The sequence below is a fragment of the Polyodon spathula genome, chromosome 4 (assembly GCF_017654505.1).
Source record: "Polyodon spathula isolate WHYD16114869_AA chromosome 4, ASM1765450v1, whole genome shotgun sequence".
NCBI classification, from domain to species: Eukaryota; Metazoa; Chordata; class Actinopteri; order Acipenseriformes; family Polyodontidae; genus Polyodon; species Polyodon spathula.
This window is the reverse complement of record NC_054537.1, coordinates 17,778,084-17,791,172: the sequence shown is the minus strand read 5'-3', so window position 1 is coordinate 17,791,172 and position 13,089 is coordinate 17,778,084. Positions and strand designations below refer to the sequence as shown.

Below are 13,089 nucleotides of genomic sequence, written 5' to 3'. Positions count from 1 at the left end.
CAGATGTCTTAAAGGGAAACACCCATTTTGTAATGGTTAATATTCCTATTTCAGGGAACCAGAGTTATATAACCTAACATTTCATAGTGCAATAGGTTCCCGGAGCCGAACATCTCTTTTAATGAGGCTAGCACCTGAGTCTTGTGTGGCAAACTTATTTTTAGCTTTGTTTTCTTCTCATCATTAAAGTGACACCAGGTCTACCATTGCTGGTACCCTAGTGGCAGCACTTGTGTTGATTAAATCTGCGTGCCTGTGCGGCGTGTCAACACCTAGTGCTCGGTCTGCCTCAGTATTGTTCAGTGACGACCCACACATACACGTAACACATCCCCCTGTTACACATGCCTACAGTTTATATTTCAATTTAAGTTACAGTACTGGAAAACAACATTAACAATTTTCTGTGCTCCATTTATATAGTATTTAGTGAAAAATGCATTAAATCAAAAACAGCAAACCTAGAGCTTGCAACTCCGAAAACTGCAGTAATTAGAAAAATACATTAAAAAGTCTATATTGTACTTACAATGTAAAACATACGTGCACGAGCAGTTATGTCGGCTAGCACTTGCTTTTGCTTTATCAAATGCAATATCAGAAACGATACAGGACTGTAACTTAACTTTTTTCAATTAGTTAACAAATAAAAAAATAATCTTTCGATTGACTTTTCAATTGGTAAAACATACATAATAAAAACAACAAACAGTACAAATATCCATAGGCTACATGCACCACTTCCTGTTAGTTCTTAACCCAGGCACAGGTCATGGGATGGATGAGTTAATAACAGTTAAAAATATAGAGCTGATATGACAAAATGATACAGACCGGGTAAGAAAATGTCAGAAAAGCTTATCTGTGATGTAATACAATCAATCTGTTACAGCACTGACCAATGGCTAAATGAAAGTGATGGATTAATGAGAGGTGGATAGGCGGGTGCTGACAGCAGTTCACTTACAAGAGAACAAGTGAAAAAGCAGGGGCCCTCCACCTTACATTTACGAGCAGGGAAGAAAAGCAATGTGATTGAAAGCTTCACTGTGCCAACATTGAAGCCCAAGTTAAAAAATTAAAAATTAAATAAATAAAGATGCTGGTGAAGTTAATAAATGCTGCACTGCCTGGTTTCATTTGTATAAATCATACACTGTTTTTGAAATAAATGGAAATGGAAAAGACACATAATGCAATTCTGCTTTGCACTGGCAAAAAGTTTCATCCCGCTAAAAGATTAATTGTTTTTGTATTAAATTTTGCCATATACTGTAGCATGTGTCACTTCTCGTTGCTTCTGGTATGAAGGAGTCATTTAAAACACATTTTATCTAAAAATGCAGTCTTGCATTAAGCCTTTTGGAATGAAGTTTTCGGTGTCAATAGGTCTTGAGGTAACTGAAGGGTGTTCTGTTACTATATGGTTATCCACTGATAGACAAGAGAGACACAGCAGTTGAGGATGAAATGCCTCTCGGGCGTCCAGGTTTTATTACAATGTTTACAAGTTGCTGCAGTGTTAGGTGTCCACCACTAGGGTACCAACAACGGTAGTCCTAGACTCGTAGTGCAGGAGCACATACAAAACAAAACACTGGTCAAAACAACTAGAAAATAAAAGTTGAGTGAACAGTGGTCAATCGTTACTCCCCTAGAAAGGAACAGCCTCCCTGACGCCTCCTCTCTATACTTGGGTGGGATTAAAATCCCCTAAGCTTTTTTCCAATTAGCAGTACTACCAATCCTGGTATACATACAGTGATCCTAGTTCCAGCGATCAAGATAATGTTATTTTCCAGTTTCAACTGTTTTGTGTAAAACAAGTTTCTACTTTCTTCCTTTCAAGTTCTGAATCTCCTTCTTACTTAATCAGATGTTATATTGAAAGGATGACTGAGGATATTAACATAGAGAGTTAGATGGTACCAATTATTAATATTTTCTTCAAAGATAAGAATACATTAGCTCACAATTTGGGTTAGAAGGGATTATACATGAATTTAAACAGTCACCCATTACAGAAATCTGTCTATTTCTCATCATTGCTTCATACAATCACTGTGAAGGTCACTGCCTTTGTTTTCTGTTTCCTTATTCCTATTTGTGTCACCATAGACGTGTAATAAAGACCAGGTGGATCAAAGGTACCCTATTTTTGTGGGTTGAGAATTAAAAAGTAGAAATCGAAACAAAAAGAATGTACTTGTATCCGGCCATGAAATAAATGAAAAAATAAATAAATAAATATCTGTACAGGGCATATAAATAAAATAATAATAAAACAGAATATTTGAACAACAATCAGAATTACTATCCCTTTTAAATCTAGTTAATAAATCTAGCAACAAAAGAAAAGTACATGCCCAAACTATGCTCTTCTTGCATTTTCAAGGCTTACTTATTAGAAAGCGTCATATTTACGTACCCATGTGTCTGGGGATAACCAGGAACAGCTCAGTTGTGTTTATAAAAGTAAGTGCCATGCGTATGATTAATGCATGCTCATATTCGCAGACACAGGAAGCAAAATTGCTTTTGTAATGAGACGGATTTCATGATAAACTTCCATATTTTAAAGAAAATATACCACTGAAGATGCTGCTAAAATGATTTTATACAACTCTTTAAGCTCATTAAGAATATTTTTTAAAGTAATATATTAATTGAATCTCGTTGGAATAAAAAAAGCATCTCCTAACAGCTCATTAACTTTTCAAGTGCTCTCTTGGCAGTCCAAAACACCTTCCTGCATCATCAATTACAAAGACAAGTATTATCTGTTGTGTTTATTCCAGCCAATATATTTTTGTAAAAATGCAACACTGTAACAAGTGTAATTCACTGCAGAAAACAGAGAAAGCTGTCTTCCTTATCGATTGTGAAAGCAACTTCCATAATTTTCAACTGCCTTAAGTTTAGATAAGCTCACAAATTACACTTGAAATTGATTGTTTCTTTAAATGTTCATTGCTTCAGGTATTGCTAGTAATAGTTTCCAAGCAGACTGAATAATGTTTACTAATTTCAATCTTTTAAAATACATGTGTTTTTTCAAGTTGATGATTTCAGCCATAAAATTTAGTTTTTAGTTTCTGTTTGTTTTTTAATTAATGTGGTCATCAAATGATTATATAGGCTGAAGAAATCCATGACATTATTATAGTAATAGGGGCAGCAATGAATGTTACACATTGATTTACTTTATTAACAATACACTGTTATAATGCTGTAGTTGGGAGGCCATGCAATTTTCTGTCTTATAATGAGAATACAAGTGCTAGTGTAATGGCATTGAGGGGTAAAGGCACACCTTACAACAAGGGGGCAAGCACATAATCCAATACACTTGACAAAAAGGCAACTTGTAAAAACAGTGGGTGTAAAATAGTTAAATATTGTGAACATTAACTATCTGATTCCCTTCTACAGTGTTACTTAATAATTAATATGTTGTATCATATTTAATAGTGTATAGACCCTGTAGTGTTTGCTGTATTATAATGTGTCAAAAATGTGGGGGCCCTCCATATCAGTGCAAAATAAAAACAAAATGTAATCCCACTCTGTATTTTTCAAAATCTGGATCACAGTGTGTGTATCACTTCCATATTTAATTATCTGATGACTTTAGGCACCAACTCCTTAATTAGAAACACTGGGGCTTGTATGTCCCATTATGAAGACCATGGGGCATTTTTTGTATGTCTATTTTTTATGATTTCATCAGTATCATATATTTTTATTCCATGTGTTGTACTTTCATAACTTCCAAACTTAATTTGCAGAAGATTTTCTTTTAATAGGGAACAGTCACAAGTACTACCTAATGATGCTTTGACTAATCTGTACCCCAACCTATTGCAAAACTGCACAGCGATCAGCCCAGAGAAACACGCTGATTGCTGTTTCAGAGCACTGACAGCTACACAAAACACACACACACACGCACTGGCAGCAATAAGACTGTACTTTGGTAAACTGGTGCTAATGACACTGGAGGCAGCCAAGCTTAATTACATTTGAAACTTGACATTCACAAAGTTGTTTCCTATAAACCGATGGTCTATGTTTACCTGAAATCTATTAGTCTGCCCAAATGTGTTCGTTGGTGGATGTCCAAGAAAGTACGAAAACGACCATACTTAGATTTGGACGCGGATATTCTTACTAGAACCCTACCCCTAACATGCGACCTTCATTTTTATTTAATTTATTTGTATCTAAAATGCATACCTTTCCCCTCTTCCTGTCTCTAAAATGACAGCCAAAGCACTACATATTTGCTCTTTCTTCAACCGTAATTTATCATTTTGTATCTGGTTTAGTTCTTAATCTAAACATAACTGCCTAATTGCTCATTTGAATTTCCGTAAGATTTAAAACGTGTATCGTCACAAATCGGGTCTGGCGAACACATTACGGTTATAATTTCCAGTAATATGATCTTAATTTAATCTCCACTCTTGTAGCTGGTCTTCTGTTAAAAAGCATCGATATTCTCAATACAATATTCAACCTCTTAAAGTTGGTACTGTACAGCCCGTTTGTTTTCAAGAGACTCGAGTCTGTAGTGGTATGACACAAGATACAGTGTTCAAACTTTCTATAGTTTATTTTAACAAATAGACATGGAAGTAAGAAAGAGCTGATAACCACGTATACACACTCCCAATATTCAATTCTAATTTTGCGTCGCTCCACAAAAAAAAAAAGAAAAAAACACAATTAAGTGCACCACAGTGTATCAATAATTCATATCTAAAGTGGGTTGCCTAACAGCTAAATGCATCTTTAGACAATAACAAGCAAGCAAGCGTAAAAGAAAAAATAATAATAATTACCAAGGGATTGATGTGCATCAGACGAAGTTGTTGGAGGCAAATTACAGTGCGCACCCTGTTCAGAAGAGTTTACAGTAATCTGTACAGTACGTACAGATTACCTAGGCACTTTATAGTAGCACAGTTGCATTTCTGCTGTTTAGTTGCCAGTGCATTAAAAAGTTTTGCCCGAAGACTGTCAGTATAAACCCAGGCACTTGCCACAGAGCTGACTGTAATACAAATACATATATTCCTATTCTATTCGATGTCTAGAAAGATCTAAAGGAAAGTCAATTAAATAATGTAACTGTACATAAGTGCCCGACTGATGTACAAAATAAAACTGGAGGTAGTTTGTATAAGTGCATATAATTGTGCATCATACGTACATTAGGATGCAGGCTCCAAGCGGTAAGCACCGCAACTAAAACGCATCATTCGGTCAATTAAAAACTGGTCAACTATGATATCTCTGTTAAAGAACATATCTGCCCTGTGTTGTCTATTGAAGCAGCATGCGTGATACAGCACATTGCCCGCACTTGATCTCTCATCATGGTCAGCACAAATTAAGTCAGTGGAGCTTCACGTTTTATATGGAAACGAATCAAAACATATGTCTCTTCAGATACTGTTTCTTGCCATAATTCATGGTCATACATTCACATGCAAGGAGGTCGGTAAAACAATGTTGCTAAATATACAAGAGACAACCAGTGATATATAGCCCCACTGGGCTTTAAAACCGTTACTTGCATTGCTGTCTGGGCTCAAGCTATATTACCAGTTTATTTAATAATATCCGAAGAGTATGTATTTACTCTCTATAGTAGACACATGTTTCTTGTTTATGTCAGTGAAAGAAAAATATATCATGTTGAACCTCAAAACTCAAAAGGTATGTTTCAATCATTAAAAAGCATATGGACCACAAGAAACAAGAACAGTCAAAAAGAACAATAAGTAAATAAAGCAATATCGGTACTTGTTCAAAAGAAAAGAAAACCCCTTTTTTTTGCAGTTCAGCTGGCTTTATCACGGGCAATGTGCACAGTCCATACATTTCCACACAGTAGACAATTCAGCAGCCGTCGCATTTGTTCATCTTAAGAACCTCCATGTGTCTTTTCAGTTGTTAAATAAATAGATATATTCATGCTTCAGCAAAACCCTTATATCAGTGTGCACATGGGTTCAAATACCCGTTCACATTATTTCAAGACAGAATTCTCTTTAAAATCCCCTCACCCTACCGCATCTATATCTGCTTTATTTGTACAGCTATATATATATATATATATATATATATATATATATATATATATATATATATATATATATATATATATATATATATATTACATAAAAGCAATAATAAATCACCACTGGCACATCTGGAGCCCTCGGGATTGTTTTACACAATGTAACGTTTCCTTATGTTATGTGTGTTATCTACGTCATGCAATGTTTTTATTTATTTATTGATTGCTATGCCCGGGTTATAATATGTCAGGTGTAATCCGAATTGTTTAAAATGTCTAGAATCAAGAGGTTATCTGGTGCTTTGAGTTTGGCAATATCACTGCACTGTCACTGCAGGAAAGTGTTACGAACTAGAGTACTAAAGCACAGTCTCCAATGTTACTTACGGGATGCCGGGAGAGCTGCACTGAAGCTGCTGATGCGGCTGAAAATCCACAGCACGAGTGTTATCCTGAGTCCAGGAAGCCGCAGCATCTTCACTTCCCCACTGCAGCAAACACAATAAACAAAGCGTCTCATTTCTTGCTTTCCTTCTTCAAAAGTAGGCGGATGTTGCCCTGCACACACTACAGGCAGTCCTACTCGGTCTACCTAATTTTTTTTTTTTTTTTTTTTTTTGTATTAAATAACTAAGAAGATGCTGCTTCTGCGGTCTATTCTAGGGTTCTCCACAGCAACTCGCAATGCAACTCCTTCTCATAAACTCGCCCGTACTAGCACTCTACATTCCTTGTCAATTGCAAGGTATCTTAGAAGAAGTCTTCTAACCACATCCTCGAACCTCACGTGGCACAGGTGCCGTTTATCACATTATTTTGACGAGTTCTGAAGGTCTGTCAGTCCCAGGAAGGTCGCTGCCCAGGTGCTTAAGTTGACGGTAGCCTTGTCCTATTGCTCTCCCCCTCAGTACGCATTTGGTACGGCCTGTGAGCGCCGGAGACACAGTGGGGCAACTGAAAGCAAGGATTCCTCCCGGGTCCTAGCGAAACAAAGCATGTGTTTGCAAAATAGTTTTAGTAATTTAAAGGCTTCGTTTCATTGGCTTAATTTTGGCTCAAAATAAAAGTAGGCTAAAGCCAACTAAACTATACTAAACAAATTGGTATATTTTAACTCCATGCAAAATATTTTGTATACCACATTTCAGGAGTAAAATGAAGCAATTTAATGCGATTTTGTATTTAAGTAAAGGGTTTATACACACGGTGTCTGCTGGTTTTGGGGGTGGCAGCCCCTAAAGAATGATGTGTGTGTGGTCTGTGGGGATACACTTCTACAACATTACCATTAGAAAGGCAAAACACGTTGTCCGGTACCTCGGCTATGCAGCTTGGGTGTGCGTCTACTCTTTGTTTTTCTAGTGCTGTATGATTCAAACACATACCGGTGCAACACAGAAGAAGAACTACAATTTTTTACGAGCCAAAAACTTGAAATTAATTTGTTTTGTACATACTAATAACCAATCGTATATCCTAAAGTAAAATGTATACGATGGTCAAGTTGATTAGCAATACAAACCTTCTGTTTCCATTTCAGCCCATTCTCCATTGTATTAGTAATACAAACCTTGCTGAGCCTAGACCAGAAGTAAAACGTAATAATAAGCCTCTGGCCACACTTGATATTCAGACATTTACCACTGTGCGGTGCATTTACACTTGAGCCAATGGTGTAACTTTTATATTCAGTCAATGTAATTCATGTAGACATTGGTTGAATGTAGCTGTCATTACAGTTTCCTTGCTATTGCACAGTGTTTGCAATCATTCTAAGTGGTTCTGGGTTCTGTTACTCTAATATAGAGTTTGTTTTTTTTCCCCTCAGGTGCAATCACGTTTACACAGCTTGCATCAAAATGTGAATAAAGATTTATTGAGTATTGCCTTAAGAACCGTTCAGAATGATTGCACTTACAGCATGTAATAGGATAAAAATACACATGTGAAAATGTGACCTGTAAGTGATGTTACTAGTGATTGGTGAGTTCAGTATCTGCCTGGACAAAAAGTCTTCTCCCTTAACTCAGTTTATTTAACAGAAATTGAACTCTTGGGATTTCATCAGTCTGTTGCAAGCTCAACACATAAACAATGTCATTCTTTGACGTAATGTTTTCTGCCGGCTTCTTTGTATATAGCGCCTTTCATAGTGGACCACCATCACAAAGCGCTTTACAAAGGTAGGCTGTGAACTGTGTAATACGCAGAGTCACTTACAATAGGACGTTGATTTAACATCTCATTTGCAGGATGAAGCACAAGGAGGTTAAGCGACTTGCTCAGGGTCACACAGTGAGTCAGTCAGTCGAAGAGGTGGGATTTGAAGCAGTGACCTTCTGGTTACAAGCCCCTAGACTTTAACAAACTGGACCACACTGTCTGCCTATTATCCCTTTACACTGGACTGATCACTACTGTGTGAACTTAAATTTCCTATGGCCTTGTCTAAGACAGCTAAGGTGAGGAAAACATCTAAAAGATTGTTAAAACAGACTAATTTTACTGACGCTTTAATTAAGAATATTCAGTTGCTTGTTGATGATAATTGTGCATCCATGACGACAACCTTAAACAATGTACTAGCTGTAAAAATTGATGACATGGTGCCTAATCAACCATGGTACACCCCAGAACTAGCAGAGCAAAAGAGAGAACTTAGAAAAATAGAAAGCATGCAGCGAAAAAGTAAGAACCTGGAATTAAATCTCTGCAAAAGGCTCATAAGAGCGATAGCAGAAGCAAAATGTCAACACTTTTCTGAGAATTAATAATGCTATAAATAAGCCTAAGGCCTTGATTCAGCTTGTCTCAAAAGTAAGCAAAATAGACAACGATCTTTGTATTCCTGAAGGTTCCCCAGAATTATGTGAATCTATACAAGATTTCTTTATTGAGAAGGTTAGAAAGATCGGTGCCAAGCTATCAGCTGATACTTCTTGTCTTTTACCTATAGAATTGGTCATTGATGACAGCCACAACTTTGGAACCTTTATTTAGCTGCTACTAACCCTTCGTATTGTAAACTTGATTCTTGTCCTGACACCTTAATAATGTTGTGTTGCCAATTATTACTGATTTAATAAATACATTTTAAAAATGCTCTGATTTCTCCTATTGTAAAAAGCCAGGCCTTAGCAAATTAGAATTTTCTAACCTTCGCCCTATCTCTCATTTACCTTTTGCGGCAAAAGTTCTTAAATGTATGATTGGGTCCTAACTTCAGGACTCTTTGTCTTATTTTGCCCTTCTAGGTCTTTTTTAGTCGAGTTTTCGCCCCTTCCATGGTACTGAGACGACTCTGCTGTGTTGTTGGCTACCTTTTGAAGATGCTGGGGGTGCTGCAGTTCTCATCCTCCTTGATCTCTCAGCGGCCTTTGACACCATTGATCATCTTACTTGACCGTCTGGAAAACCGTTTTCGTATTACTGGTCTAGCTTTGCCTTTGTTTAAGTCTTTTCTTACCAACTGTACCAGCAGGCTGTCCACTCTTTCCCCCATTTCATTCAATCTTTATATAGAGACCTGGGGGAGATCATTGAGGCATGTGGACTCCAGTACCACCAGTACGCTGATGACACACAGCTGTATGTGCATGTCTCGGGCAATGTTGAGGAGTTGAGGGCTGGACTGGAGTGCTGCCTGATACCTGGCTTAATTTAAACTGGTTGAAAATAACCCTTCAAAAACAGGGTATTATTGGGATCGAAAATGACTCTCAAGCTCAAGAATAGCTTTACCCCTCTGAATATTAATGGAACCACACTGATTTAGATTACTAAAGCTAGGAACTTGGGATTGATTATTGATAATCACCTTTCGTTTATCCCCCAAATTAACCAGGTGACTAGTTCCTCTACTGTTCTTTTGCGTAATTTAAAAGTTATTAAACCATTTTTGCCAGGTTCCATTTTTCAGACAGTTGTACAAACTCTTTTAATCCCAAAGCTGGACTACTGCAACTCCCTTTCTTCAGGCCTTCCCTTGGTCCAGCTTAGTAGACTTCGGAGGATTCAAAACATGACAGCTTGCCTTGTGTCTGGGACTGCGCTGCACTTCCACATCACTCCGGGTCAGAGGGAGCTACACTGGCTCCCAGTCTGTGAAAGAATAGATTTTAAAATCCTTTGCACTGTTTAAAGCGTTAAATGGAGTTGGGCCAGCCTACCTTCAAGCTGTTCTTCCTCTTAGAATCAAGACTATTAAAACGTTGCTTTATCAAAGAACATTTGTGTAACTTTAGATAGCTGGGATGGTTTCAATAATCTAATACATAATTTGAAAGTGTATAATCTAGTGCAATGTATTCACATGTACTGCACTGTGTGTTTTTATGTTATTATAATGTACCATGTTTTTATCATATGTTACTATATCTTAAATTATTTTAATGTCTTTTGCCATGTACAGCATTCCAATGCCAATTGAGTGGCGCTATATACATTTTTTTTTAATATAAATAATTAAATAAATGTTTATTATAGCTTCAGAAAATTACCCATGGGTAAAACAAAAACACTTGATTTTATGTAGAGTTTAAGGACAGTGATATTTAGAACTCATGTCGTTTGGATCACCTGCACAAACCCTAAAACTGGACAGGATTTGAAAAAAAAACAAACAACAAACACTTTTCATGGGCCATGTCTTTTTTTAATGTGATTAATTTGACAATTTATGATGCCAGACTTGCAAAATTACATTAAAGGATAGCTCTAGATTTTTTTCTTCTATCTCCCTGGTGGCTTTCAGTGTGTTAGGGGTGATGCAGACTTCCATGAATTGTGGGTGTGCCAGTACTTCAAGATCCTGTTGCTGTCTCACTTCTTCCAGCTCCATTTCTAGCATACTTACTAGTTTATGCAAATCCTGGATCGCACGGCACTTTACGCACACTTGGTTTAGCTCCGCTGGATTTTCTCTGATTTCCCACATCAAGCAGGTGTCACAGATTATTGGCTTGAAGACCATTTTGAGGGTTTTTGTTTTTTAAATTTAGTTTCTTCTGCAGCCATCAACCTGCTTTCAAACTGCTTCTAAACTGCTCTGTACTTTTCTACGCCTGTACTTCTCCCACTCGCTGTCGCTGGGAAGACTGCCTCGTTTAACTGCGTTGTTCTGCTGTGCTGTTGGCTCCTCCCCTCGTCCGTGTCTCAGAACGGCGCTGAATTTGAATCAGCTGCTCCAAGTTTCAGCTTGTTTGTTATCAGAAAAACACACGTGGCTGTTTGACTTTGAGCTGCTGCTGTGTTTCCCCAATGTCCTCTGTTTTCTGATTAAAGCAATTCAAGATGCAATTTCTCCTTACTGCTTCTAAACTGCTCTGTACTTTTCCAAGCCTGTACTTCTCCCACTCGCTGTCACTTCCACTCACTGTCGCTGGGAAGACTGCCTCGTTTAACTGCGAGGCATTTTTCTGCACAGAATGATTTCTTGTATCTTTCTAATGGTGGTACTTAACTTTGGTTGGGGTACAAAACATATGCATTACTGTGTATTGTTTAACAAAAAACTGAAAAAAAAACAGATAACATTTTACCTTTTGAAAGTTTACACCAATTTTATTTAAATGGTGGACCAATGAGAATGCTTTATTAGGCTTTTTATCCAATCGATGAGAGTTTAGTAAATCAGGTGTTAGTAAATACCAGTCTGAGTGGACAAAGTACCAGCCAAACTTGGTTGTTATACCAGCAACGGATGCTGTTACCTCCAGGTATACTTGATGTGTCTTCTAGTTTATCTATTACATGACGGTTTTGGTCTTTACTTGTTTTAAAGTCATGTTTTTTATTCAGTTAAGACAATAAAATGGCACTTCAGTTCTGAGTTAGACTTAAACTGAATCAGTCAAACGGCCACAGGCTGCTGTTGCTATGCTGTCAATGGACTTTTGAGTTTGTTGATCCAACCAGCACCGTACCATTCCAGGATAGGTGGGTTGAAAATCCCAATAAAATGACAGAGAGACAGAGAGATTCCACTTGTCATATATTTTAATTTATCAGTACTGGAACATCACAGAATTATAATGTAAAGTGGACTTGTAATTTTAATAAGCTCCCATTTGCAAGTGTGCCATGGTTGAAGTCAGTAATTGTACTTGAGGTTTGTGGACCCTCTTGTAATTCAAAGAACATATATTTGTACATTATATGGTATTATCTTTTACAGGGTTAAAATTATTTAGCCATTATAATCAGCTACTTCTATTTTCTGTTGTTAAAAGATATTTCAAATGTCCAAACATACCACTGACTGCAATACATTTTAAAACCTATGGTTTGGTTTGTGGGGCTGGACATGCTTAGAATTCAAAGGCAGAGCACAGCACACAGTCACAGCAAAGAATCAAGAAGTGCAATTAACATATTTAATGACTGGTGAAATGCAATTCAGTGCTGCTGCAGTATGTCCACTGTTATGTCATTTCAAATCTTTTCACAAAACAAACATTAAACTTTAAAGTTGCAGTGAGCAGTGTAAAAGCACATCATGAAAAAACACATTTGTAAATAAATTTTAAAAAAAAGTTCAAGTAAAAGTCGCTACATTTAACAAAAAGATATAGACACGTGACATTTTCAGTCCACTAAAATAAAGGGCTTTACATAATCTCTGCAAGTAATATATTACAGTGGCCAGTGTGAAAACACAAGAAATAATAAAGGAACATCCAAAGTAGCACTATAGTATTAAAATGTTCAATACAAAAAAATGGTGCCTGACGTGTAGCGGGTGCCACTTGTACGAGTTACTGATCATGGTTCACAAGTGCTACTGATTTGATCTTGTTAAGATCAAGTGATCAGGTAATACACACCTTGTTAAAAGCCACGTAGCTCATTATACATTCAAGCGCACACGTCTTGTAGCGGTCTTCCTGGGTGTCGGTCCAGGTACTGCTGAACAAAGGTAAACCAGTTGCGCTCCAGTGTATTTTAGTATATTTTGTTGAACACATTTTTTGTTAACTATTGTAATTCTTGGTATTTGTAGG

The 13,089-nt window shown here is 37.0% G+C and overlaps 1 protein-coding gene across 1 annotated transcript in view; it reads right to left on the bottom strand.

Annotated features, from left to right (window-relative positions):
* LOC121314251 (contactin-associated protein-like 2) overlaps positions 1–6,977 on the bottom strand; it is a 489,620-nt gene extending 482,643 nt beyond the window's left edge. Inside the window, exon 1 of the mRNA XM_041247300.1 lies at positions 6,476–6,977. Coding sequence (XP_041103234.1) covers positions 6,476–6,608 — 133 coding nt within the window. The 5' untranslated portion in view covers positions 6,609–6,977. The remainder of the gene's footprint in view (positions 1–6,475) is intronic.
* Between the last annotated feature and the right edge of the window lie 6,112 nt (positions 6,978–13,089).